This window comes from Arvicola amphibius, chromosome 12, assembly GCF_903992535.2.
Source record: "Arvicola amphibius chromosome 12, mArvAmp1.2, whole genome shotgun sequence".
NCBI classification, from domain to species: domain Eukaryota; kingdom Metazoa; phylum Chordata; class Mammalia; order Rodentia; family Cricetidae; genus Arvicola; species Arvicola amphibius.
In genome coordinates, this window is record NC_052058.2 from 2,093,684 (window position 1) to 2,121,537 (window position 27,854).

Genomic DNA, 27,854 nt, shown 5'->3' on the forward strand with positions numbered 1-27,854 from the left:
CAAGGGTGAAGGGGCCCTCTCAAGTTGCTGAGAGCAAGGAGAGGAACTGAGGTTTGCAAGCACTGTGGCTTGTCTGTTTCCTGTTTCACCAGACTGCTGTGCAAAAAGAATGTCGGTACCGGAGGAAAATGGAGAGGGGGCTCAGAACATCTGACTGACCGCTTCCCTGGCCATCTGAGACCATAGAGGGGGCTCAGGAGATCTGACTGACCACCTCCCTGGCCATCTGAGACCAGAGAGACACTAGGGACAGAACCTGGGACCTGAGGTAATGGTGGAGAACAATGCTTTGGGGATCCAGGTTTGGGTCTGTTGGCTTTGGGGGTGCGGTAGAAGGGGCTCTGCCCATGCCAGCCTCCTGCACAGCAGCAGGTGGTAGGGTCTGAGTGCTGGGCTTTGTGTGATCAAGAAAGCATCCTTGGGTAACCACTGGGATACGGCTAACAGCTCTGTTCCACCTGTTAGCTTAGATTAGGTGTGAGTCGCTTGCCTTGGTGTTGGGGTACTCAGCAACCATGCTGTGAATTAAATGACCTTTCCCGGATCCCTTTAAAGCAGGGATTCCCGTAACAGGCCCTTCTCCCTCAGTTCCCACTGAGAACTCTGGACTAGCATGGCCAGATCCATGCAGGACACCACCCATCATTTCTTCTGCATGCACAGCTAGGAGGCAGGAGCAAAGATTAGGAAAGGTAACCACAAGCCTGTAGGTGAGGGGCAGTGCCCTGCTACCTCCCTGTGCAGGGAGGAGGGCCCCCCCTTCCTAGCCGGTACAACCCTTCCTCCAAAGCTCTAACTGGACCCTTCGTGTTGCCAATGGAGATCCAGAAAGCCTGGGCAAGCGGCCTTGTGACCTTTCTCTGAACCACAGGACCAGTTCCTTTATTCTGCAGCTAGTCCCTATCCATCAGGCCTTCTACAGCCTCCTTATGTTAAAGTGAGCCACCATTTCACACCATTTCAGGAGGCTGTGGGTCTCCATACAAGCACCACATCAAATCCCACCAGGGTGGCAGGGAGTGGGAGGACCTGTGGGTCGAGCAATGCTCCTCTTTCTAGGGAACCATTCCTACTGTAACTTCCTTCTTGGTGTTAAGTCCTAATGATGTGAAGAGTAAAGCAGCCATATTTCAGTAGACCTACAGACCAGCTAGATGGCGAGCAGGGAGAGACGTCACCACAGTCTTGCCTCAACCCCACAAGACATTTCCTCTTCCTGTCTGGAAGGCGGGAGGGTCCTAAACCCAGAGAGCTATCTCCAGTACAAAGCCTAATGGAAGTAGGGCCCAACAGGGAGGAGCCTAACCCCTCAAGCTCATAAAGCCGTGCCCATTCTTCACCTGCCTATTCTTTGCCTTCCTGTCTGACCTACTGGAGTTGATGGTTACGGCCAGACCACTGAGAAGCGCTTTGTCTTTATAACCCAAACTCTGAGGCCACAGGAAAATTATTCCAAGATGGAGCTATAAGGCCTGTTCAGAACTGAGAGAAGGAATTAGGGGGAATCAGATAGTGTCCCAGAGTCTGGCTTTGCCCGGGCGTTTGATTTACACCAAGTCTTCAGTATCCAGCATAAGCAAGGATAGGTAGGATGTTTTCTAGCTATTATTTTTTAAAGCTGTCATTTATCATAATGACAGTGCTAGGTGTATGGTGTTGACGTTGTCATTTAATGCTCATATCCCTTTCACGGGACGTTTTAGCCCCATTTCATTAACGAGAACCCTGAGGCTTAGCAACACTTAACTGTTTCCCCCTGCTTGGTAGGCAGTGAGAGCCTGGAAGTGAGTCACAGACTGGCCCCAAAGCAAGAGTTCCCATCCATCCATCCATCCATCCACCCACCCACCCACCCATCCATCCATCCATCCATCCATCCATCCATCCATGTTAGTATTCAGGCATCTGTATATGGTCTGACCTTGGGGTTCTTACAGGATGCAGCCACTAAGAGCCCCTGCTGTGCACATTTAAAAGGGCCCTGCCTACCTCCCATCTCTCCCTCTTCCTCTTCCTCTCTCTCTCCCTCCCTCCCTCCGTCCCTCCCTCCCTCCCTTTCTCTCCCTCTCTGCTGTCTGTCTCTTCCCCTCCCTCCTTCCCTTCCCCCCTTTCTCTCTGCCTCTCTCTTCTGCTGCCCCTGTCCCCAGAGGCTGCTCTCCCCTTTCCCTTTTTAAGTTCCCTTTCCCCTAACAAAACCCCCTCCACCTGAGCTCTGTCGCACTGCGTCTTTCTCTCGCATACCACATTTTTTTTTTTATTTACAACAATCCGTCCATCCATCACAAACACGCGTAGAGATTTTGGCTCCTTTTCTACATAATTAAATAAGTGGAGAGGCCGGTGGGAAGTCTAGAGAACCCCACAGAGCGAGAGTGAGAGCAAAGCCTTGGAGGAGGCACTGAGAAGAGATGAGGAGGACAAACACCAGCTCACAGTCCATGGGGTAAGCTCTGCCCAAGGCAGAGGCTGCTCCTCTGCCCTCAAGAGTCAGGTAACAAAAAGCACCCAGGACTTGGCCATATAAACCCCTCAGAGAGTGAGATTGTCCACCCACAGGCTTGTGAATGAGTGCAGTGACCAGGGACAGAGCAGCCGCTCTGCACAGAATTCTATCTGTGCCAGGATAGGCATCGAAGTCCCAACAAAGAAGCGTAGGGCCTCAGCCTGCAGAGTCTGTGCAGCCTATAAGCAAGTCTCAGGGGTCAGAGCTGCCCAGTGCCTGCTGGTCCCTGAGGCTGGGATACCTCCTCTGACCACCCAGGAGCTGAATTCCAGGGCAGTGGGATGAACGGTAATAGAGAAGAGGCAGCAGCTGTGAGGAGGACCTTCCTCATCACCCAGTCGGGCTCCAGAAGGCAGAGGAGGTAGGGCACAATCTCTGATGCTAGGGTGTAGCTCGTCTGAGTCCAGCCCTCACTCCACCAGGCGGCCAGAGCCCAGAATGAGGCTAGCCAAATCCACAACAGGTAGGTGAAGACAAGGGTTTAGGTACTAGACAGATGGCAGGTAAGGTCACCTAACGGGGCACCAAGGGTGGCCTGTCCTGAACTGTCCCTTGGGTACTTGGGGACAGGTTTCTCTTGTCTTGCTTCTTAGGGTTTGTCCTTGGAGGACTCCTGTTGAGAGTTCAGACAGCAGTTTTAAAGACAGACTGAGCTTGGCCGGGAGGTGACAGGTAGAACCCTCCTCTCAGAACCACTGAGCCAGCGTCTCTGGAGTGGACCAACACTAAGCATCATGAAGATGCTCATCCCATACGCCGACCTGATCAGCCGCTGACGTCAGCGCCTCGCCCTAGATACATAGCAGATGACAGAGAGAAAGGTCAGGATATGGCGATGGAGGAATTAGGGCAGGTTTCCCTGAGCCATGCCAGTCCAGAGCCACAAGGTGACTGCTGAGAGCTAGAACTGGGGCAGAGGATGCCAGTCACAAACCTGATCACTTCCTGAGGGGTTGTGGCTAGACCTCCTCTAGGTCTCAAGAAATGCCACTTAGCTATTTTAGGGATAGTGTGGGCAAGAGAACAGTCAGGATGACATCATCTTTCATTTTAGACTGGAAGATGAAGTGGGCTGAGGTGGCCACTGTTCTACAAGCCACCCAAAGGGCTGTATGCTCATTGTGATGAGTATCATTTGTCTCTTGTGTACCCTCACTTAGAGGCATCTAACCAAAGAAGAAGGGGCTCCAGAGAGACCCGCCCACTTTAGGGATCAGTGCTAGAGAAACCTGGCCCTGCTGGATTCCATCAGTTCAGGCAGGATTGAGCCCAGGAGCCCTCACCCCGGGTTTCCAGCACACACACGGATGGATCCCTGTGCTATTTCTGCACTGACCCGGGGAGACAGATCGTCAGTTTTTGGCCCATCTTCTGACTCCTCCCTCTTGGCATCTGGCAGATTCAAACAGCTGTTCAAGGAACTGGAAGCCAAAGACAACAGGTGCTCTGGAGGTCACCATGATCAGCTCAGACCCCAAGTCCTCCCCTGGCTTGGCTCGGTGGGCTGAGAGCTACGAGGCCAAGTGTGAAAGACGTCAGGAGACCCGAGAAATCCGCCGCTGCCGCCGCAATGAAACCACCTGCCGCCAGCCGGGGAAGGTGCTGAGGACCCAGCACAGGGAACAGCTTCAGAGAGCTCGGCAGCTCCAATTCCTCAGAAGGAGAAACCTGGAAGATGAAACGAAAGGCCAGGTCAGGGAGAAAGGGCCTTCCCGCAAGACAGATGGACGGACAGGTCAGGTGACTGTCCTCAAGGAGTCCTTGCCTGGTGCCAAGACCGCTTTCCCTGGACAGCAGGTGGGATATGTCCAAGAAAACGCTGCTGCAGACCCAGGGGTGGGAGGGGTCTGAGAAGCACATTAACAAGTGATTCCTGTAAGCCCCTTCCTCAGCCATGCAATCAAGTTTCCATCAGTCATCAACCATTGCTCTTTAGAGTTTGTGCTGTCTTTAATTTCTTTTGAAATGGGGTATGGGGGTCCCACGCCTGGCTGTTAGGAAAAAGGAAATAACTGTTCAATTATAAATCAATAACTAGTATAAGATTTTTTCCCTAAGATACGGCCTTGCTATATAATTCAAGATGGTTCCAAATTTATGATCTTTCTGCCCCCCTTTCCTGAGTTATGGGATTACAGATGCACCGTAATTCACAGACTCTATTTTTTCTTCTCTCAATGCTGAGGGCCTTGTGCACGGTCGGCAAGCATCCCGCCACTGAGCCACATCTCCAGCTCTATAACATCTTCTATGCCTATCTTACGGCATCTATTTGGCGACCATCCATCATTCACCAGAGACTTACTAAATGCTTTGAATATGCCAGGAACACAAGCCAGTGTTCCTCACATCCCAATATGCATATGTGTACATGTGTGCACATGCTGCCACACAGCTGCCCAGAGCAACCATCCTAGAACATAACTGCAAAAGAGCCAACTGCCTGTTTACATGGTAACAAGGCCTCTGAATGGCCTCCACAAAGGGGCAGAGGTATCAAGAACAGGAACAGAAAAATGTGGTGAAATAATTGTCTGCCCATGGCTATTTAGTCAGCCCATGATGGGATCCCATAGATATTTCTTAGCCTTATACTGCTGGGTTAGCTACATAGACTTTTTGATTTTGTAGAAGAAAAGATAAAAATAACAGACATTCCCTCCGTCCAGGACAAGAAAGAACAGGCACCGAGGTGACCTCGAGGCTATGAAGCTTTGGGTGGTTTTGGCTTTCTGGGTAGGAAATATCATTTTAACTGCTGTGACCAAATGTCACATAGGGAGTAGCTGGAATAGCAGAAACATATTTCTTGTCATTTTTTGAAGCTCAGGTCCAAGCCCAAGACTCCAGAGCATCTGGAATCTGATGAGGACACTCTTCCTGTGCAGATAGTCACGGCACCATGTGCACACATGGCAGAAAGCGGGCAGACAGGCGAGCTCTTACACAGCTCTTCTGGGAAGGCACTGACCTCACTCGCAAGGGACCCACGTTCAGACATAAGTGCTTCCCAAAGGCTCTGTCTCCTAAAACACGCTACAATTTCAACACAGGAGTTTCGGGAAAACCACTCAGTCCACACAGATGTCATTAGCATTTGCTTTGTTTCATTTTTACTTTGGTTTGTTTTTCCTGTGCTGAGAATGGAGCCCGGGGCTTTGTATGTGCCCAGCAACCCGCTAGCACTGAGCTACAGCCCCAGCCTCTGGTTCTTCTCTCTGCAGTTCTCTGGAGAGCTTAAAAGGCCCTTCGGAGTGGCATTCAGCAACCTTCCTCTGCTTTCCAGGTAACAGGGACGAGCGCTGCCGTTTTCCCAACCCTGTACCATTCCTCTTCAAGCCTCCAGAGAGATTTGGACGGCCTCCATTCCTCACACATGACAGTCTGTCCACCACAGGACTCTGCCGTCAAGAAGCCACACAGACAGCACCGGGGTGAGAGCGCAGCCCTGACCTACAATGGCAGCCCAGATCTCCCATCCCTCCCTCATCCTCCCTCCTTCCCAGCCTGCTGAATCACCTTGTCTGTCTCACAGGTACTCAGACAAAGGCAGAAGAGGCACAGCCAAGAGTAAAGAGTGATGCCAGTCAGCAAACCAAGTGAGTTCCCTCGTGTTCTGACCCCAACAGTTTACATCTCGTTCATCCCTCTCCTCCACGTGTTTATTGGGAACACCTCCACTGGACAGCCCAACTGAGGAGGAGGAGGAAGCCCCTCCCCGCCCTACTGCTCTTCCGCAGGGATGCCAGGTGCAGCTCACACCCTGCCTGCTCGCAGGTTTCATTTTAATTTTTTGGCCTACTGTCATGTTTTCCTTCTCTTCCCAGCTGTGGAGTCGCAGTTCAAGATAAGGTAAGAGAACCCTCATTCGGAGGGGTTTGGGTCAAATGGTCCCTAAGAGCTAGCATCGCGGGATTCTGGGATAAACTCGGGCTGTGGTGGGGGGACACCTTCCTCCAGGAGGCCCAGAGGATCCTGAGCATAGTTGTGGGCCTAGAAGGACCCTGCCAGATCCAAGGCAAAAGAGGTCTGCTCCATGTAAGCCAGCCAGGGCTCTCTGGTTCTCTACCGACGTCCTCCTGAGCCTCTTCCATCTCTCTCTCTAGGACATCATCCAACTCTCTGAGTACCTCAAAGTAAGTAGCACGGTGACACCTGCGGCAGCCTCCCACCCACTCTTCCTCCAGGTTAACCTTCCCCTGTACATTTTTCCTTCTAGGAAGCTCTCCAAAGGGAGCTGATCCTCAAACAGAAAATGGTGTTTCTCCAGGACCTGCTGCCTGCCCTGATCCGGGCCTCTGACAGCTCTTGGAAGGTAAGAGTAAAATCTTCAGACCAGGTGTGCAGACTTTCATGCATGCCCACCTCATTTCTCTCAGCTTCCCACCCGGCATGGGAAGGGCTGTCTCACTGGGAGGAGGCAAAGGTGGGGGTGCTTACATGCAGAGTCCCAAAGGTCACAGTAAGTGTGACCTGGGGAAGACCCAAAACCAAAAGCAGTCAGAAGGCCCTGCTTTTAAACTGTGGGAAGAGATGAAATGAAGGCCCCATCCAGGGTTGTTACTAAGTAATGTCAAGGCAATGGCTTTCACATGGGATTCTGTATTAGTCACTTTCTTATTGTTGTACTAAATTACCTGATACAAGGAACTTTAAAGAAAGGGCTTATTTTGTTTATGGTTCCAGAGTACAACCCATCATAGTTCCTGGGGGAGGGGAGGTGGTCATGGCTGCAGGACTGTGAGGCAACTGGTCACATTGTATCCACAGACAGGAGCCAACTGAGAAAGGCTGGTGTTCAGCTGGCTCCCCTGCCTTATTTTTTTTCTACTGGGAACCCCAGCCAGTGGAAAGGCACTCCTCCATTCCAAGTGGGTCTAACCACCTCCGCAATCTAGAGGCTCCCTAGCAGGCATACCCAGGGGTTTTTCTTCTCTATGACTCTAAATGTCATCAAGCAGACAATCAAACTCAACCATCATAGATCCGTATCAAGACCCACACAAGTCAGCCTGAAAAATACTCAGCCTAGAGAGGGCTTCATAGGTGATCTAGTCTGATTTTCTCTTTGCTGTGATGGGCCAAGGCCCTGCCCACAGCCACATTACTACTTAGCAAAGTCCAGGTCTCTAATGTTGGTCTGTTCGTTCTCTAGATAACCAAAGGCCATGCTCCTGATACCAGGCACTGGGAAATTGTTCTTTAGGCAGACACCTTTGTTGTTGTTTTTTTTTTTTTGTAAACATCATCTCACTATGTAGCCCTGGATGACCTAGAGCTCTATGTAAACCAGTCTGGTCTTGAACTCACAGAGATGCACCTGTCTCTGCCTTTGCCTCCCAAGTGCTGGGATCAAAGCCACGCACTACTGTGCCTGGCTCAGGCTCCTGCTTTTCATAGGGTTCATAGTTCTGTAAGCAAGACACATGCCAAAACAATACAGACATGAGAAATAAAAGAGAAGCTTCCAGGGTGGAGCAGGCTACAGGGAGAACAAAAACCCCAGCGAGGAGAGTCAGAGGCACAGGGACTGTTACAAAGCATTGCCAGGCAAAGGAGGACTTCTCAGTGGCAGTGTGGACAGGTATGAGCCAGAGCGTGGCTCGATTTGGCACAATGGCTCTCTAACTTTCTTATCTCAGGAATCTTTATATTAATTTTTAATTGATTAATACTTTCCTAGAGTGACCAAACTTCCCCTCCCTCCCTCCCTACTCTCCTCCCAGTGCCTCCCCACAACCTACCCTCCCCACTACACCACCCACTCCTCCTTTCTCTTCAGAAAAGGGCAGGTCTCCCCATGTATATCGGCCAGCCATGGCATATCAAGTTGAAGAAAGACTAGAAATCTCCCTTCCTATTAAGTCTAGATGCGGCAACCTGTCTTTATACTAATTTTTAACTAAAAACTCCAAACTACAGAATTTCTGATGGGTACCATATTAGAATTTACCATGTTAAAACTTAAAATGGAAATTTGTGAATATTAATTTAGGAATAACAATAGTCAAGCATCATATGCTAACTTATGTATTTTAATGGAAAGCTTTGTTTCAAAAAGGAAAAGTTAGAAAAGTAGCATGGTTGTACATGTTCAATATCTAGTTAGTAGGTTTTCTTTAACATGATAATAGGTTTATCCACCAATGCAGTAATCCAGATCAAGTTGAACTGAAAAGTAAAAGAACAGGTATATTTAAAGGCCTGGAGAAGTCACACAGCCAAACTAAAGCAGGGAGCGTATATACCCTGTAGGCAAGGGGTGATGGTCTGTCCTCCACAAGCCCAGGTATAGTTGAAAGCTGACCGCTTTAGGAGGGATCTTGGGCTACTGGCAACGTCAGGGGAGGAGCTGTTGGAGGAAGCTGCTTGTTTGTTTCCCGGCTGTCCAGAAACCAAAATAACCACACAGAAACTGTATTAATTAAATAACTTCTTGGCCTATCTGTTGTAGAGAGGGGACCACTTGTTGGTTCCCGACCACTTAGCCCTGAAATAATCACACAGAAACCATATTAACTAAATCAGGATTGGCCCATTAGCTCTCACTCCTTATTGGCTAACACTTACATATTAATTTAACCCATTTCTATTCATCTGTGTATTGCCACTTGGCTGTGGCTTGCTGGCTAAAGTTCCATCTGGCTCTGGTGGGGCTCCATGGCTTCTCTCTGACTCCGTCTCCTTTCTCCCAGCATTCACTTTACTTTTCCCCACCTGGCTCTGTTCCCCTGTAGCTCTGCTATAGGCCCAGAGCAGTTACTTCATTAACCAATGATATTCACAGCATACAGAGGGGAATCCCACATCAAGGCGCTGCCAACAAGAATACACAAGTGACCTTTTTAGCACTTTTGGAGACTCTCTGAGAGGGCGGGGTTCAGAGAGGAATGGGGCTTTCTGGATCAAGCAGGAGTGAGCTGCAGGTTCCAGACAAACACTAGCTGAACAGAAGACAGCTAAACTCTATTTCCTGCTCAATTCAACCTCTTGTGAGCACTCTTTCAATTGAAGTATTTGAAAGCAGTCAGTGTCACAGAGAATGTGCTGAAAAGGGAAAAGCCTTGCAGATAGATCCCTTGAAAGAGTCTCTAGGACCCTCCTGTGTTCAGCAAATGGTAAGTTGGTGCCACCAAAGTCTAAGGCAGCAAGTGTGTTCAGCCAGAGCATGCAGCCTCCCAGGCCTCCACACAGCTCGCTGTAGGAAGGTTTATGCTTAAAGAAGTGAAGGGGGAGCCGGGCAGTGGTGGCGCACGCCTTTAATCCCAGCACTCGCAAGGCAGAGGCAGGCGGATCTCTGTGAGTTCGAGACCAGCCTGGTCTACAAGAGCTAGTTCCAGGACAGGCTCTAAAAAAGCTGCAGAGAAACCCTGACTCAAAAAACCAAAAAAAAAAAAAAAAAAAGAAGTGAAGGGGGGCAGCTGGAACACTCCCAGAGGTTTGTGGTGACACAGAAGGCCTCCACTCCCCCTCACCCCAGTGCCAAGTTATCCCTCCTTACATCAGCCACTGAGCCTGAATTCGGAGTCTCTCTGGTGCAGGCCCTGCTTGCCATTGGTTCCACTGGCAGAGCAGAAGCCAGAGTCCGCAGCTGGGCATGCCAGTGGCTGAGCTAAATTGAGATCATCTCCCCCATTAGTTTATAAGATGCTCGGTAACTTTCAACTCTAGGCTGGGGGTTCAGGAATAAAACGAGACCGAGTCCTTACTCTGAAAGACTCACGGCCCAGCAAGGGAGAGACACAGCAGGCAGCTTCAGTGAGACCAGGCTGTGAGTGTGTGTGCAGCCCGACAGAGAAAGAGAGCGATTCTGTCTGAGGTAGAGAAAGGAAGGTTCTGTGGAAAGAGGCCATTTCAGCTGGGTCTTCAGGGTGAGTAGAAGCTCACCAGATCAGAAGTGGCTCGATGATGGGGGCAAGCAGAAGAGTGTTTAAGGAATTAGGATATTTACTGGCCTGGGTGTGGCAAAGCACTGGGTGTAGTGCAATGTGATGGACAGGAAGGGATCCTATCTGAATAGCATCAAAGAAATACGTCTCTCACACTTTCAGAACAGGAGGCTTGAACCTTCTGTCAAGGTTTGTTTCAGATTGAATGTGCGGACTCCGTTGTAGAAAACACACGTGCATATTTGTATGTGGGTGTGCATATGTGTCACAGCAGATACCTTGTATTGAGGACCCGTGAGATTGCATGCCACCCCCGGTTGAGAAACACGGTCACAGGCAGGAGGTGGGGCAGAAGTTAACATTCACTCAGAGTTGAATGCAGGGCCTTACTTATTCTGCCATGCCTGCTTGTCTTTCTGAAGGGAAAGAATCTGGTCTGTGCTTGTAGTTCATCTAAACGAAGGCCTGACTCTGAGTGAGGGGTGGAGCCTAGGTCAGCTGTGCTTAGTGCAAGTGAGGTAGATACATTAAGAGCTGTATATGTAGCGCTCAGGAGTCTGAGGCAGGAGGATTCTAAACTTCAGGCCAGCCTGGGCTTTATGTTGAGACCCTGTTGTTGTTGCTGTTGTTGTTGTTGTTGAAGCCATTTCTACCATCAACTTGGAGGGGGGGTTATTTTACCCCGGGCTCCAGACAAAGAGTTGCAGCCCCTCTGGCCGTCATTTCCTCTCTCCCACCTTCCTACCCTTCCCAGGTCTCACATTCACCCTTTGTCTCATCCTCCCACCTCACGCTCCCAGCTTCCTGTATTTAAGAAAAGTCATTGTTAGCTGTTCAGTTGAGAGTCCTTGCTTCTCCCAAAACAAAACACTTCAACTCCATCCCTCCCAAGAAGGCCTCAATATTAGCGAAACAGTGGCCCCATTTGGTGATTTTGAGAAAATACTTGAATGAACAAGGCCAGAATTGGGACTCGGACCTCAGCCAAGTGTCGTCTTTGTCCTTCCATTTGATTCCGTGTATGAATCTTCAGCTTCTTGTGTAGAGATGATGTTCAGGGCAAGCTCTCCATCAGAGCCCCAGAGTCAGTGCCCCCCCAAGTCACTCCCTGGAGATGCTGGGAACCCAAAGCTGGGTCTGACCATTCGAACAAATGTGGCTCTGACAGGAGAGGAAACTGGAGGGGATCTGCGAAGCGGAAGTGAGAGCTTGAGATGACAGCACAGGGGGAACTGGCTCTGCACCCTATGCAAACTCTGTGATAGCAGAGATGAGCCATGGGCTAAGGCTTCCAGGATGGGGTGTGCTGTTTCTGGAAATAGATATGAGGCAGGGACCGACCAGCACCAGGTGTGTGTGGTCTCCCCATTGCCTTTCCCCACCAGGGGTGGGCTGTCTGAGGCAATCCAGACTCCTGGATAGGGTCCACAGCAGCCTGTAGAACTTCTTAAGTCTCTAACACTAAAGTCAGCATGAGGAGACTGGGGGGTAAGGGGACTGCTTGCTCTATTTGCAGCAACTTGGCTTCAACATTCTTGCTTGCCTTAGGGAGTCTAGAACTGTGGGCCAGGGATTTTGTTCATGCTGTAGACTTGGGTGGCAGCCCCTATCCCTACTTGAAGGGGCTACCATGAATCATCTTGTATTGCAACATAAATGGAAAAATAATCTGGGGTTGGGTTGAAATGCGCAAATACTTGGAAAAGGAAAATATTGAATGAGAGTGATCCTACAGACTAGGGAACTACCCAGAGGACATTTCCAGGATACTGTCTGGAGCCTGTGTTCCTTCCAGGATATAAGGCGGCAATCTTTAAACCTGGTGGGTGTAGCTGGCTTCTGCACTGCGGAGTCTGTTGGGAGACCAGCACAGAGGGTGGCAGGGTGGGGCTAGCTGGGTTCGGGCCGCAGACTGACAATGAACAGGCCCCTCTGGGGAATGTAGCTGCTCTACCAGTTACGAGCCTGAACAGTGGGAGCCTTTGTCCTCCTCTCATTTGTCCCAAGCCCTGTGGTTATTGCAAATGCCAAATCCCTTACTCTCTCTACGCTTTCCCACATGCGGCTGAGAAAAACATTAATAATAGGAGGCACTTTAAAAAATTGTTTTTGGCAAAGGTTTTTGCTTTTTGCAAGGTCCAGCTGAGTAACACAGGAAGCAGAACGGGTGGGGTCTCCCCCTGATCCCCACAGTTAGAAGACTTAGACAAGTACGGTCAAAACAGGAGCTCTGTGATACCACTTCCTGCCTTCCCCAGGCACCCCGAGTCCCAGCACCGGAGGCCCACCTCACCCCAGAGGTCCTCTTCTGCCCCTAGTCTTTACAGCCATGGCCTGCCAAGAGTGTTGGAACTGTTTGCCAACGGCAGGAGCCACAGCATCCAGGACTGGAGAAAGGTCCCCCAGGAGTCCCACAGGACTAGGGTGGAGAAGTCAAAGAAAGAAACGTGAAAACCACTTACAGGTTCATGGCCGTATCTCTAAAAACCATGCTCTTGTTAACAGCACCCCCACGGCCCCAGCCAGATACACCTGGGGTAAAACTCAAGCCTGGCAAAGGAGATGTCTACAGGTAGAAGCAACAATGTACATGAAATGTGAAAGACTGAAAACCAGAGCTGCACCTCTACCCACCCTTCTCCACTTGCTCATAGATCAAGGAATGCCTTAACGTTCTCTCAGGTGCCACAAGACCTGGGGCACGCTGGGGTGGAGGGGAGGGCAGACAGATGAGACCATTAGATCTACACAGCTTTTGAATACCTCCGTGACTTTCCCAGAAGCCCTCTTACCCCTCCCTGTGCCCACTCCTCCTCTGTTTAATATCTCTAGGTCCATTTCTCACTTTTTATACTTTCTCACTGGTGTCCTGTCAAGGAGGAAAGGACACGCACGCATGCGAGTGTGCACACACACATGTGCACGTGCACACACACACAAGAGTACAGTCAGAGTCCTCCACAGCCCCAGGTTCCACAGCCTCAGGTTCATCTAACACTGGATCAAGAATAATTGAAAGAAAAAAATCCTGTTTTTCTTGTTTTTCATGTAATTAGTCCCAAGTCAATACATTATACATTGACATGGTGTTTCCACTGTACTGTGAGTGAGCGAACATAGGCCATCCATAGGTGCTACACACTGGGACTTGAGCATTCTGAGGGGTTCTAGGACCTAATCCTCAGTGGATATGAGGCGTATGCAATGTAAGGGCCACCCCTACAGAGACCTCTGCCCCACGGCCGTACCCGGCCTGAGATCAAGGTGTGCCACCAGTGCCACCAGTACCAGGCTCTCTCCTTGTCTCTCTTGGTTTGCAGATATCCTCTTGTCTTCAGGTGCTCTCCCCTCGGTATATCCTGGCACTCTGATCTTGTTTTATAAAAACACCAGGAAACCAGACTTGACTGCAGCCTTCAGGCCTGAAGGGCAAATGCAGTTCATTCAGCCCGTAACAGGACAATGTAGCAAACACAGATTCTTCCCAGAGCAACAGACAAGACATTGTAGCAAATACAGATTCTCCCCAGGAGCAACGGACAGGACATTGTAGCAAACACAGATTCTCCCCAGGAGCAACGGAGGCAGGGGAAGCTGCAGTGCAGGTGGGGGTGGTGGTGAGGAAAGAAATGACAGCTTAGGACCCTCCCTGCCGGTGGCCTTCTCTGCTGCCTGGGCCACTTGATAGAGAAACTCAAAGTACAAAGAGAGTCTGGGGCCAGTCTGGGTGGCCCTTGCCGTAGCAGAGAGAGGGAGAAGGCTAACTTCCCCTGAGAGATCCTCAACTGTCTCTGCACTTGAAAGGGTTCAGCCTGCTGGCACCCATGGTAACCCACTGAGCCCCATGGTAACAAGCTTCAGCCGAGTCTGACTGGGCTGGAGCAATGTAGCTAGCCTCCTTGTGTTTTCAGGCCTTACTTTACTAACTCATCCTGTTTACTTCAGGGGCAGCTTAATGAAGACAAACTGAAGGGCAAACTAAGGTCCCTAGAAAACCAGCTCTACACCTGCATGCAGGTAAGCACTCTGAAGAACACTTCTACCGCATTAATGCCAATAAGATGAGAATGTTTTGAGTCTTCCTCCTGCCTTCTAGACCCGCCACCAGATGGAGACTGCCACATCCCCACTCTTGTCCATTCTCACATGGGTCCCTAGTTAGCTACGTCACTATCTCCACAGTTCCTTCTGTGTCCTAGCATGCACCACTGTAGCCCGGGAAGGAAACCCAGCACTAGACATGATGTTGGCTCCTAGGGAGCTACGGGGAACGGTCCTTAAGGTGTGTGCCGCGCAGTCTCCAGAGGACAACCTGAGGGCAGGGGAAGAAGACATGACAGGAATCTGCAAAAATGACATTAATCTCGGGAACGAGCTGTTTTTAGCAGCAACCTGGAGGAAGCAAGGGGCACGAGAGTCTGGAAGGAAGGGAATCCTGGATTTCCTTGTTAATATTTGGCTTCAGTAATCTCTTGATTTGGCCTAATTTCAGGTTACAAAAAAACATCAGTTCCCCTGACAGGTAGAAAGAAAGTGGGAGAGCAGGGGCCAGCAAGAGGGCTTCCTAGATGAGGGCGCTTGCCACCAAACCTGACGACCTGAGTTCAATCCCTGGAACCCACATGGTAGGAGGAGAGAAACATACCCCTTCACAAGTTGTCCTCTGACCTCTGCTCACACTCTGTGACAAGTACATACATACATACACACACAAACACACACACACGTAAAAAATATTAAAGGAAAAGTAGGTAAGCAGAGAATGGGTGGGCTTCTCTCATTTTAGAGCTAGAGGGATCAGCACTTTCCTACATGGCTGGGAACAGCTTGTATTGTCTGTAGGCTTCCTGGTCTACACATCTGCTCGCTTTCCAATGTGAGCTCTTTTGTTAGGCTCTTATTAGGCTAACATATGCCAACCAAACTTGTAAGAGGCCAGCAAGCAAGCCAGATTGCAAGTCTTTAATTTGTTGAATTGAGAAAGGTCTCATCGTTAAGCTGGCTTTGAACTTGCGATCCTCCCACCAGCCTCCCAGCGCTGGGGTTACAGGTGTAAGCAACTGTACCCAGGTACTCATCGATTTTCTATTGGAAAGGAAGCTGGTCAGCCACTACTGTTATTAAGTCCGATAACTAAGACACCACCATGCCTGACTTCAACCAGTCTCTCTCTTGTTTGAGTTTTAGTGAAAATCCCAATAAGGCGGAGCCCCCTTTCAGATACAGATACAAAATTTCCGACAGTTCCGAAGTGAAACAAAATGTCTCCTCATGCCCCTCCCCCGCCTCCATTCTCTGGGTTCTCCCAGACGGGTCTAGCACTAACTGTGAAAGCTGCCTGCTTTCCTCACAAATCAAACCCAGAAGACGAGACACAAGGCACCCAACTTCAGTGGATCTGCAAATCTAGTCTATCTGGTTTGGGGGTATTTTCCTTGGTCATTGAAACCAGGGGGAACATTTTACCTGACAGTCGTAGTGGCGCACGCCTTTAGTTCCGTCACTCGGGAGGCAGAGGCAGGAGGATCTCTGTGAGTTCTAGGCCAGCCTGGTTTACAAGAGCTAGTTCCGGGACAGCCAGAGCTGTAACACAGAGAAACCCTGTCATAAATAAACAAACAAAAAACCAAACCAGGGGAACATTTAATGCAGACGTAGTATGACTTCCAGAACACTAAGTAGCCTCAGATTCCTGGGATGTTTTCTTTCAGTCAGCAATGTGTCCCCATTTGAAAACTGTTTCCAAAGGAGGGAGATCCATCCAAGAGCAAAGCAGTGCAGGCCTGGGTCCCCTTCTCATGAATACCAGTATGTCAGTGCTTAACACAGCCATCAGAGCTGGGGATGGAGGAGTTAGGGGAGATTAAACAGACCTGGTGCATGTTCTGAGTCTGGAGCTCAGCAGAGGCTAACCAGCTGAGAGGACAGAGGAGGCGGCAGCTGCAGAAGTACCCTGCCAATGGCAGGCACCTCTCAGACACCCTAAGGGATTCCTCTGAAGAAAAGGCGTACCAGACAACTGGTGTCTCTGCCCTGGGGACAGGACCTACATCATTCCATGTGTGTGTCCCAGCTGTCTGGTGGGCAGAAGTTCACGGTGTGTTTGTCGGATTGTTCCTGGTTTACAGAAACACACTCCCTGGGGAATGAAGAAGGTGCTGCTGGAGATGGAAGACCAGAGAAGCAATTACGAGCAGAAGGCTAAGGAGTCGCTGCAGAAAGTGCTAGAGGAGAAAATGAGCGCGGAGCGGCAACTTCAGAGTGTGCAGGTGGGGATGCTGAGCAGGTGAGGACGCTGAGCAGGTGGGGACGCTGTGCAGGTGGGGACGCTGTGCAGGTGGGGACGCTGAGCAGGTGGAGACGCTGAGCAGGTGGGGATGCTGTGCAGGTGGGGACGCTGTGCAGATGGGGATGCTGTGCAGGTGGGATGCTGTGCAGCTCTAAGGGCCAGGACCTCAGGGACAGGGAACAGTCCTCAGAGCAAGGGGGCCAGCTACACACTCCAGAGACCATGCTCCTCAAGCTCATCTTGCATTTTAAACTACAATATAAAGAAATACAGAATTCCATGTGTTTGCTCTCTCTAAGCGTCTGCTCCTTGGGAACACTCTTTTCTCTGGTCTCTTTCAGCTGTCCCTGGCTTTCGCAGAGCAGAAGTGTGAAGAGTGGAGGAGTCAGTACGAGGCTCTTAAAGAGGACTGGAGGACCCTAGGGGAGCAGCACAGAGAGCTGGAGAGTCAACTGCATGTGCTTCAGTCCAAACTACAGGTACTGGGCTCTGAGCATGGGAGGAGAAGGAGGGTGGAAGTGAGGGAAAGGGTCTGGGGAGAAAAGATGCTCCAGGGTCAGGCCCCAAAGGCTTCATAAGTGCAAAAAGGAGCTTTCCAGTCTTCAGCCCACACTCCACTTAGTACTAGACCCACTGTTCTGCCTCTGAACTGTGATTCTGTACTTAGAACTGCACTGCTCATGCAAATGAACTAAGTACCCACTGGAAAGGCATTAACCAGATACAAACGCCTGGGCTGGAACCGCCATTGAATTGTACCCTGATTCAGACACCATCCCAGTGGAGTACACAGTGCACAACTAAATGTTACTAACTTGTTTACAGGTGTTAACACATCCTGCCAATGTGTTTCTTATCAAATTACTCTAAACCCTTGACATGCTCAAAAGTTCCTATACTTTCAATTTGTCGCCTTAGAAAACCTAATTAAGCTCCATAAGCCTGCTTCCTCATCAGAAAAATAAGGGTGATAGTCTTTATATCACAGTATTGTTGCATGAGTTAAGTATGGATAGCCACAGGAAGTGTTTAGCATAGTCTATGGTACATATGAGCACTTGATACAGGTTAACGATTACTTTGCGTGTGTTACCTCTGGCCTGGGTGGAGACCTAACATTCCAAGCTATCTAAAACCTAAGAATTAACCCACTGGAGTTGGTCAATCATCTGGCTAATTACCCCTCAGGAAGGCAGAGTCACCTTAACCCACGACAAAGAAGGAAGAATAATCAACCATTTAGTAAGACGGTGCACTTTCCCTTCCCGGGAAGCCTGCCCATTTTTCTGAGTACTTGCCACAGTCAAGGTATGCTTCCAGAACACTCTGGGCTTTCTTACTTTTTCTCTGAAGTTATTCTCTGTCTATCCTCTTTGCCAGATGGCTGTTTGCCAAACCGCCAAGCCTCCAGCCCTAACTCAAAAGTGGTGGCTTTCTTTTCCTCTTCCTCGTCTTTGCCCTCTGGGTAGCTGCTGAGATTTTACAATACGCCTATCATCACTGTTGTTATTGTTTGGGGTATTTTTCCTTTTTTAACTAAGAAAAAGCTTCCTTCAGAGTCTGTTCTTTTTTTAACGTTAACCATCTTTCTTCAATTTTTATATTCTTGAGAGTTTAATTTCTATCTTCCTTTTCCTCCCTCCAAACCTTCCCATATATCATTCCCTGCTTTCCTTCAAATTCATGGCCTCTTTTTCACCGATTATTACTGCATGCATAGATGTGTGTGCATATATATTCCCAAACAGGAACTTGTATGTATGATTTCAGGGCTGACCATTTGACTGGACAACCATCTGGTGTGCTCTTCCCTGGGAGAGACCCCCCTCTCTGACCCAGCTGTCCTCAGTTGTCTGTGGTTCTTTTGTGGGGTCGAAGCCCGGTGGGCTTTGCCCCATTCAGCTTGCCATGTCTATTGATGTGGTCCTTGTTCCCTTCACATTTGAGCAATCATGTTGAGGAGACTTTAAGGGTGTTGTTCTGATGTTACTAGGAGATGAGCTCTCACAGCAAACTCCCTGATCCCTGATCCTCTGGCTCTTCGTCTTTTTGCCACGTCTTCTGCAATGTTCCCTGAGCCTCAGGTGCTGGAGACATCTTGTACATGTATCCATTGAAACTGGGCTCCATAAGTATGCATTTTGACTGGTTGTGGTTTTCTGTAGTGGGCTCCAACTGTTGCAAAGAGAAATTTCCTTGAAGTGTTCTTTAATTTTTTTATTAACATATCTAAGAACGCAGAGAGGAGACCCCAATTTCCCAGTAATATATGGCACCCCGGTGGGGCTCCCCACAATCTTCAGTAACACATAGATTTCACTTACTTAGTTTGGAACTTTGAGGATCTGCCCCCAAAGTGGATCTTTACAATTTCCCTCCTACAGAGCTCAGAAAACACACACACACATGCACACACACACACACGCACACACACACACACATAGCTAATGAGAGAGGAAGCGAGACTCTTAGAGGCACAGATCTCCCTGGGTGCACAGCACAGGGCTCTCTTCGTCGCAGCTTATCAAGCTGAAAGTGAAGGCACAGTGGAACACCTAGCACGGTTCCAGCTTGATGTGCCTTGACGGAGGTCTGCCGAGGCACTGGGACATTATCCCCTGTAGGTATCAAGTCAGATGCGCTGTTGGAAACATGCAGGACAGAGAACACGTCCCTGCATCCGGGGCTCTTAACGTTCTGCCGTCTTCTATTCCATGGCACCTGCTCGGTCTCCACCCACACTGACCTGCTGCCATGTGCCGCCACCTCCTCTCAGGGAGCAGACAGCAGAGGCTCACAGATGAGCCAGGCCCTGCGACTTTTAGAAGATGAGCACCAGGAGCTGCAGGCCACAATCGAGCGCCTGCAAGGGGACAGAGAGCAGCAGAGCTCCGACACCCAGGACCTACTAGGTACTCCTCTTCTTGGGGGTCCCAGGATCGTGAGAACCGCAGCTGAATGAGCTCAGAGAGAGTAGTCTGGGGGGAGGCTTTGGTTTTTATTTCTGCTTGCCCTTATGATTCCATCTTTACTTGAGGGAAAGGTGGCTCTACCTTCATCACCCTAAATGAACATCAGTTGGGTTTCACTAGGACCTTGTATGTTCTTTTCTCCAGCCTGCCCCTGTGGGCCAGACCACAGCTGCTCCCACGCGAGTCTCATGCCAAGGCCATATTCCTAATTTGAAAGGGAAAGATTAGCACAGACACTGACAGAACAAAGGCTTCCCAGCAGTGCCAGGTGTGGGCTGAAAGGACCTGGGGCGTGTGCACGCAACACTGTGTGTTCGTGTGCGACGGTGCCCTTCCTCTTCAGATCCGAAAGGACGTGCCTCTCAGCTCTACCCCTGGGGCTCTTCTATTTCAGTGTGCATTCTTTCACTTTCAGATCGGCTAAAGCGGTCAGAGGAGGAGAAACAGGTCCTGGTGAGCAGAGTACAGCAGCTGCAGAGTAAGTGTCCTTGACAGCCTGAAGCCTGCACAGGTGGCTTCCGGTGTGTGTGCCCACAAAAGGCATTCCAAGGCAGGCCAGGGGCCCAGGCTCTGGTGTGTCCTGTTTCAGGGCAGTCTCAAGCCCACTTCCTGCAAAGGGAGGGTCATTTGCATAGCTCCTCACAAGTTATATGGTCGATTTCTTTCCCCGAGTTGTATATTAGCATTTGTTCTTGTGTTTCCTCTCTAGTCTCCTCCTTGTCAGTGACAACCATTTACATTCCTACAAGAATTCCAGTGTGTGTGTGTGTGTGTGTGTGTGTGTGTGTGTGTGTGTGTGTAATGAGTGTGTGTGTGTATGATATGTAGGGAGAGCTGTGATATATATGTGTATATGTGTGATGTGTAATGTGGTATGTGTGCACATGTTGTGTATGTGTGTGGTGTGTATGGGTTCCCATGAAATGTGCACAGAGGCAAGGGGGCTGGAGGGTGTTGAGTATCTTCTTTGTCACTCCCTGCCTTGGTCCCCTGAGAAAGGGTAAGTCACTGTTCCCCAGCTAGGCTAGCCAGCAAGCCCCAGTAATCTTCCCTCCTCTGCCCGGACCTGACAGCATTAAGGTAACAAACAAGTAGCCATGCCCTGTTTTACATGGATGCTGACGATTTAAATCAGGTCCTCGCGTGTACAGCAAGACCTCTTGCTCTTCCGTTGCCCCAGCCCCGGGACTGTCCATTTTAAGAAGTATTAGGCTTTCTAAGATGGTTCTTTTCTTATACATTCCGTGTATTCACTTGAACATGTCACTCAGATCTTTCTCGCTAGAGCTGGTTCAGACAATAAGCATTCATTCAACCCCTACACGAGTCAGGCACCCTAAACATGTACTAGGGGCACACCATAAGCAAAAGCAATAGTTTCTTAAGAAACTTCCATTCTAAGCAAGTCCAGCAGTAGGAGCTTCCATGAAAAAGAAATCAATGCATGTCAAGCCAATAACTACTACAGAGAAAAAGCAGCAGATTCAAGGCAAAATTAGTCATTGTATAGACGGTTATCTGAGAACGAGTTCCTCCTACAGCGACAATTAAGCAAAGACTCACAGACAGAGGCTGACATAAGGACGGTGTATTTGTAATGAAGCACCACATTAAACGACTTAGACAAAAATGAGCCGTTTCTGGAGTCTGTCGTCCAAAATCAAGCTGTCCAGAGGTTTGGCAACTTCTCTTTAGCTGTGCAGGTGGCTGGCTGACGTGTCTACACATGCTTTCCCCGGAGCGTATGTGGGTCTACATGTTTCTTATAAGAACACAGTTATCTGGACTAGGGCCCACGTTAATGACCTTACTTTCACTTGGTTACCTTTTCAAAGACTCCATCTCCAGGGACGGTCACATCACAGGAGTGAGGACTTCCACACAAAAATTCTGAGGAGCAGCATCTAGTCCCTCACAGATATGGTGACATCTGTGATGCCTGACCCTGGCTCTGTCTGTCTCCCAACAGGTCTGCTTCAGAAACAGTCCTTACACCACCAAGAACAGGAGAAACTCTTAAAGAAAGGTCAGCAAATTTACTCGCACTAAATGTTGCTCTTCCTTTGTCTGCCTAGAGGCTGGGTATGGACACATGACTTCTTGGGGTCCCACCCACTCCTGAGAGTCTGTGACGTCAGGGAGGTAGGGAAAAGTTTCTGACCTGGACATCTCAGGCAGCCTTATACTCTGAGAGGTACATAAACTGGGAAGGGTTTCTACTTTCTCTGAAAACATTGTCTGTGTTGAACGTTTCAATAAATTGATTTTGAACTCATAATTTCATGTCAGTTTTTACACAGTTGATTTTATAAATCACATCCAGCTTAGCCCAAACCACACAGCACACGAGTCTTCTCACCCGCTCTAGCCTTGGCCAGTCTGCTGCCCAAGCCTGCCAGGGGCCCATCAGCCACACACAGGCCCCAGCAGCTCCTCGGTTAGGACAACACAGAGCCTGCTGTTCTATTCTCACAACTCCTGGGTGTAATACAGGATTGTGCCCACATGGGGTAGACAAAAAAATAAAGAACTCTAGCCATATAAATCAAGGACTGAACTAAAACAATAACCCAGAACTTGACTCTAGTCCAGTGCTCTTTTCTCCAAGACCAGAACTACAAGGCGGCTGAAAACCTAGCTTTAAACATTAAGAGGCAGTCTAGAAAGACTTCCATCTTCAGGACAGAGGTGAAAGGTGCAAAGGATGCAAAAGCATTGAGGAAACCTGTGTGAGACTCTAGATAACATGACAATAGAGAAATTATTTCAATTAAGTATTCACTAAAACAATCAGATTAAGACAAGTTCAAAGAAAAATGAGATGTCAACCTTGCTTCAAGAAGTCTAAGGCCAGCTGTGTGTCTAGGCCACAGGGTGCACCAGAGCCCTTTGATGCAGAATGTTCTACTCCGTTCAGCAAAGGACAAACCTGCCGTCCCCCTATTCTGCAAACCCTGAGGATTCTCAGTGTCAGGGCCAGCCCTCACAAACAAGGGTCTTACTGCTCTTCTAGATCAGGCTTTACCTGTGTGGAATCCAAAGCTCTCCCTTGATGAAGCAAAGCCTGAGAGTACAGGGAAGGAGAAAGACTGGGAGCTCAGAGACCAGCTACAAAAGGAGACATCTCAGCTCCGGGCCAAGGAAAAGGAGGTGAGGAGGCAACCTCAGTGTAAGGGCTTATCCAGACTATGAGTGCTCATCCATACTGTGAGTGCTCATCCAGGCCGTGACTGCTCATCCAGACTATGAGTGCTCATCCAGACTGTGAGTGCTCATCCAGACTGTGAGTGCTTATCCAGGCCGTGAGTGCTCATCCAGACTGTGAGCGCTCATCCAGGCCGTGAGTGCTCATCCATACTGTGAGTGCTCATCCAGGCCGTGAGTGCTCATCCAGGCCGTGACTGCTCATCCAGACTGTGAGTGCTCATCCAGGCCGTGAGTGCTCATCCAGACTGTGAGTGCTCATCCAGACTGTGAGTGCTCATCCAGACTGAGTGCTCATCCAGACCGTGAGTGATCATCCAGACTGAGTGCTCATCCAGACTGTGAGTGCTCATCCAAACCATGATCCAAGCCATGAGTGCTCATCCAGACTGTGAGTGCTCATCCAAACCATGATCCAAGCCATGAGTGCTCATCCAGACCGTGAGTGCTCATCCAGACTGTGAATGCTCATCCAGGCTGTGAGTGCTCATCCAGACCGTGAGTGCTCATCCAGACCGTGAGTGTTCATCCAGACCGTGAGTGCTCATCCAGGCTATGAGTGCTTATCCAGACTGTGAGGGAGATTGTGAGGGTGAGATTCATGGTTCTCAACTTATGGGTTGCATATCAGATATTTACATTATGATTTGTAACAGTAGCAAAAGTACAGTTTTGAAGTAGCAGCAGAATAATTTTATGGTTGGGGGTCACCCCAACATGAGGACCTATATAAAAAGGGTCTCAGTGTGAGGAAGGTTGAGAACTAGACTGTGAAGAGCAGGGAAACCTTCTGGGAGGCAACTGGAAGGCAGGAACCTCCAAGCTCAGATTGTGACTTGATGCCCAGAGGTGTTCATTTTCTTGTACAAATTTCTTTGCTCTTGAATAGGCTTGCAATCTTTCTCCTTCCTAACTGATAAGAACCCCTATCAAGGTTATATTGATAGACTATTATGAAGTCAACCAGAAGATAAAAAGATTTGACTAAACACATTCACTTCTTAAATTCTGTCACATACTAAGTGCCACAGTGATTTTATCTTACACAGAATCTTCGAGGTGGCAAACGCTGCCCTGGGAACACACTTCCAAACCCTCAGAAGTGTGCGGGAGCAGCTCCCATGGAGCTCCCACGGAGACGCTTGTCCTCCAGTTACTGCTGAGTCTTTCGTGCTGTAAGAACTATGTTTTAGTACGCCCACTTACAAAACACTTTCACAAAGTCAGAGAAAAGCATGTGCATGGATTGGGCCAGTAAGCTGGCTCAGCAGGTAAAGGACCCACGGCCAAGCCTGATGACCTGAATCCAATCCCTGGGACCCACATGGTGGAAGGAGAGAGGTGACTCCAAGGGTTGCCTTCGGACTCCCGCACATGCACTGTGATATCAGCACACGCGCACACACACAACAAATAATGTAAAAAAAAATTGAGCATTTCCATGCGTCAAATGTAATATGTGAAGCATAACCAATCGTATAACTCAACAAATTCCAGATAAACTATGTGATAGGAAAACGACTAACTAAACTCTCTGAGAAAAGCGGGAAGAATGGCTCAGTCCAAACAAGTGAAGGAGTACGGTACTCAGGGCAGTCCTCCTCCAGAGTTACGTCCCAGACTGAAACGGTGGCACTTTGTTCTGCTGTCCCCAGTGCAGAGAGCTGCATGCAGAGCTGGACATCCTCAATGACAAGCACCACTCCTGTCTTGGAAAGCCGCAGCACTGTCAAGAAGCCCCGAGCTACAGCCAGGAGGCGTCTCCCAGAGTAAGAGGAACCACCCTTCTCCATCCTACACGACATTGGGGTAGTTCCTTTTTCATGCCCAGTCTTAACGATAACACATATCAGTTCACACCAACATCTGGTCATCCTGCCCTGTTCCGCTTATGCCAACAATATGGCGATATGAAATATTATGAATAAATATGGACGAAATGCCACCTGTGATCCACCCACACTAGACGGAGCCTACTCTGAAAGCCTGACATGTTCTACACCCAAAACACCCTGCGCATGCACAATCACGATGCTCCAAAGCTGCAGATGGTTTCAGAGCATTTGGGATTTGTGATCTAGGGCCTTTTTATTAGGCCCTGCTCAACTGGTAAAGTCCATACAAATGTTAGGAAATGGGGAAAAAAAGTAAAATTTGAAACACTCCTAATCCCAAACATTTCAGAAAAATGATACATAACCTGTATTGGCTCAAGTATAAAAGAGCTCTTTTATTATGAAAATATGACAATGGCAGGAGGAAGACTTAAAAAGCATTGAGGGACACAAAGAGAGTATTATTTTGATGAATTATTTTCTACTTTTGAATATTCATATCAGCATTTAAATATCTGTTCCCTACTGGATATGAGTCTCTAGGCCACTAGTAAAATGGTTTTATCTTAAAGGAGGTGACAGAAAGTGGGGGAGATACTGAAGCAAAAATGTCTTTTCTGCCACCAACGTGAGGCTTTCTGCTGTTAGAGCACCAACACTATTCTTGCCCATATTTCCTCCTACTAACTCAGAGATGCTCTCTGTCTCTACCACCTTCCACACAGCGGCAGTGTGGCCAGTGGCTCCCGGTGCTGATGGTGGTGATTGCTACAGCACTGGCGGTGTTCCTGGCAAACAAAGACAGCCTGGGGATCTGAGTACCTTCTGGCGTCTGTCTGGGGAAAAGCTTAGAAGCAAACGACTCCCTGAAAAACTTGAGTTTTGGTACTTTACAACTTCGGTTTTCCCTCCAAGTGAATACAGATTCCTAGTTTTATTTTATTTTTTTTTTTACAACGCTGTAAATAAACTTCATCTCACAAGACTATTTTTCAGAACTGTGTATTTATGGAAAACGCAGCACATGTATGACACCTGAACATTATGCTCTCAACTCCTAATTCAATTAGAGCTACATAAACATGTGAAGGACCCAGTCATTCCCTTTTCCTCTCAGGCACCATCCACTCAGGGCAGGCCAGCACCCAAGGGTGTACTGCTTCATCTCCACAACGCTCCTTACCCCACTCTCTTTCCTTCTATTTCTTATTCAATGAAAAACAGACAGACACCTCTGCTAATACAAAGGAACTCCTGACAGAAATGAAAAACATACTACTGCTACCAGCAGCCATCCCCATTCACATACGTGGCCAAGGAACTGAACAACATTGTTCTCAAGACACGTAGAATGATGCTAAACTGACATCTTCCACCCAGAGATAAGCGTTCGCTAATACCTTCTCAATGGGCAGAGTTAAGTCAGAGGGCCACAGCAGGCAGTGTGACTATCTCAGAGGAAATGCTGAGGTCGCCAAAGTCATTCTGAGTCCTAAATCGGGTTCTGAGCTCCTTCTCCCAGGTGCTCAGAAAGTTCCTCAGGGCTGGGAACAAACTCTCTGGAACACTGAAGGAGTAGAGCAGAAGTGGAGGCTGAGCAGGCAGCCATGAAATCTGGACGGTGAACACCCGCAAGGGGGTCATGGCTAAGCAGTTGCCATCTCCGTGGTCCAGATGAAAGGTGTAAGAGACAGGATAGCCCAGGAGTATCCCAAACACAGTGCAGAGATTCCAAGTTGAGGAAGGCAGCTTGCTGTAGGAGACTCCCAGAGACTTATCCTTCTGCAGTCCTTGAAAATGCGTGATGATCTCAGCTATGAGAGATTTCAAGTCCTGGAGCTGGTCCAGTGAACAGACACAAGGATGAAGCTGGGAGCTGGAAACATCCACTACGGCTGTGGTACCAAGCAGTACCTGCTCCAGATGCTGGCAGGCATGCTCAGGACTGACAATGAGATTATTCTCTCCAATCTCAAGAATGTGAAGTCCCAATGTCAGGAAGCCCAGCCCCTGCAGCTCCTCCAGATAGCTCTGGAGCGCCAACACTCCAGCAGAGTTGCAATCATAGAGAACAGCAGGCTTCAGCCCGCGAGCCACCGCCAGCACCTCTCCTGCTAGGTGAAGACAGACAGCTCGAGGTGGGCCCTTTCTCTTTCCGGTACCCAGGGTCTGCCGAGCAGCTGCCACCAGCAGCTGCGGGCTTGGCGTTGACATGAGATCAGAAAGTTACCTGAAGCTCGGCCTCCTTAGCTAGCCACAGTTCCCTTCCCTGGATCACAGTCCAGGTTCCAACACTTAAAGGAAGAACCTAGGGACACGGTGGTGGTGGTGGTGGGGAATCATTAACACTATCAAGACAGGGCCACCAGTGCTGCACCCCATTTCTCTGGCATATTAAGTTTCCCGAAACCGTGTTTCTGGTCTTGTAGCCACATTTATATTGTCTCTGGCTTCAATTCTAACTTTTACCTGATGCAGTTTACGCTTTGGGATTCAAATCTTAAGGCATATGGGGCAGTCTCTAGTAAAAGTTACCACCATTTCTCCCCAAACTGTCCTTCAGACACAGAGCTCCGGGCTCCAACTCCCCCTTTCTCCCACTAAAAAGAGTTCTCACAGCATCCTGATCAAACCAGCATAAGCAAGAATGCGGAGTAACCACCGCCTCGCCCTTAGACACACAGGTAAGTGGAAGCAGCTAGAACTGGGGCAGGGCCACAGTTTAACACGACTGGGCCCGCCTTCCCTTCTGGGCAGACACGTCCCCTCCACCACACGTACCCACGCGTGAGATTAGAGACTAGTTACATAAGGCAGCGCTCTGACTCAAGGCTTGCACTTCCGGTGCAGGTGCGGGGTCGCAGGAAGCGCTTCCGGCTCCCTGCCAGCGGCCAGGAAGATAACTGGCCGTCCCACGCCCCACACAAAACCGCGAAAGCTCCACGGTTATGAGAAGAACTCCCAGCAAAGACAGTCTGACGCACGAGCACACACCGCCCTTCTCCGCCCTTCTGCGACGTCATTCACAACGCAAACGCGAACGCAAGCCGGAACCATTGAGGAGACCGTGGACAGGAACAGAATGGGAAGTACAGCCACCCTAGACACACCCCTTCCGGTAGAACTGAAGCCGGCTAGGCTGCCGGGCGGAAGGGGAAGGTA

At 49.3% G+C, this 27,854-nt stretch overlaps 2 protein-coding genes across 3 annotated transcripts; one reads left to right on the forward strand and one right to left on the reverse strand.

The window, feature by feature from the left end:
* The first annotated feature begins 46 nt into the window (after nt 1–46).
* Nucleotides 47–25,613, forward strand: Traf3ip3 (TRAF3 interacting protein 3). Of its 2 annotated transcripts, none has more exons than XM_038349593.1 (16): nt 47–268; nt 3,903–4,300; nt 5,790–5,937; nt 6,039–6,102; nt 6,331–6,355; nt 6,610–6,639; nt 6,723–6,818; nt 14,338–14,409; nt 16,521–16,661; nt 17,023–17,160; nt 19,458–19,593; nt 20,069–20,131; nt 21,623–21,679; nt 22,667–22,803; nt 24,513–24,626; nt 25,418–25,613. In XM_038349593.1, the coding sequence occupies exons 2-16, from the start codon at nt 3,962–3,964 to the stop codon at nt 25,508–25,510; spliced, it is 1,653 nt and encodes a 550-aa protein (XP_038205521.1). In that variant the 5' UTR covers nt 47–268; nt 3,903–3,961; the 3' UTR covers nt 25,511–25,613. The 2 variants fall into 2 exon arrangements, with proteins under 2 accessions (XP_038205521.1, XP_038205522.1); XM_038349594.1 differs by lacking the exon at nt 47–268 and adding an exon at nt 3,211–3,324.
* C12H1orf74 (chromosome 12 C1orf74 homolog) lies at nt 25,068–27,783 on the reverse strand. The gene has a single exon (XM_038349595.2). The coding sequence runs from the start codon at nt 26,904–26,906 to the stop codon at nt 26,115–26,117; it is 792 nt and encodes a 263-aa protein (XP_038205523.1). The 5' UTR covers nt 26,907–27,783; the 3' UTR covers nt 25,068–26,114.
* Nucleotides 27,784–27,854: the final 71 nt, after the last annotated feature.

Bases quoted from the DNA above. Each gene is read 5' to 3' on its own strand.
- C12H1orf74 (XM_038349595.2), bottom strand. From the start codon at position 26,906: ATGTCAACGCCAAGCCCGCAGCTGCTGGTGGCAGCTGCTCGGCAGACC.
- Traf3ip3 (XM_038349593.1), top strand. From the start codon at position 3,962: ATGATCAGCTCAGACCCCAAGTCCTCCCCTGGCTTGGCTCGGTGGGCT. The intron at 6,356-6,609 runs GTAAGAGAACCC...CTCTCTCTCTAG, and splicing joins GAGTCGCAGTTCAAGATAAG to GACATCATCCAACTCTCTGA. The intron at 16,662-17,022 runs GTGGGGATGCTG...GGTCTCTTTCAG, and splicing joins GGCAACTTCAGAGTGTGCAG to CTGTCCCTGGCTTTCGCAGA.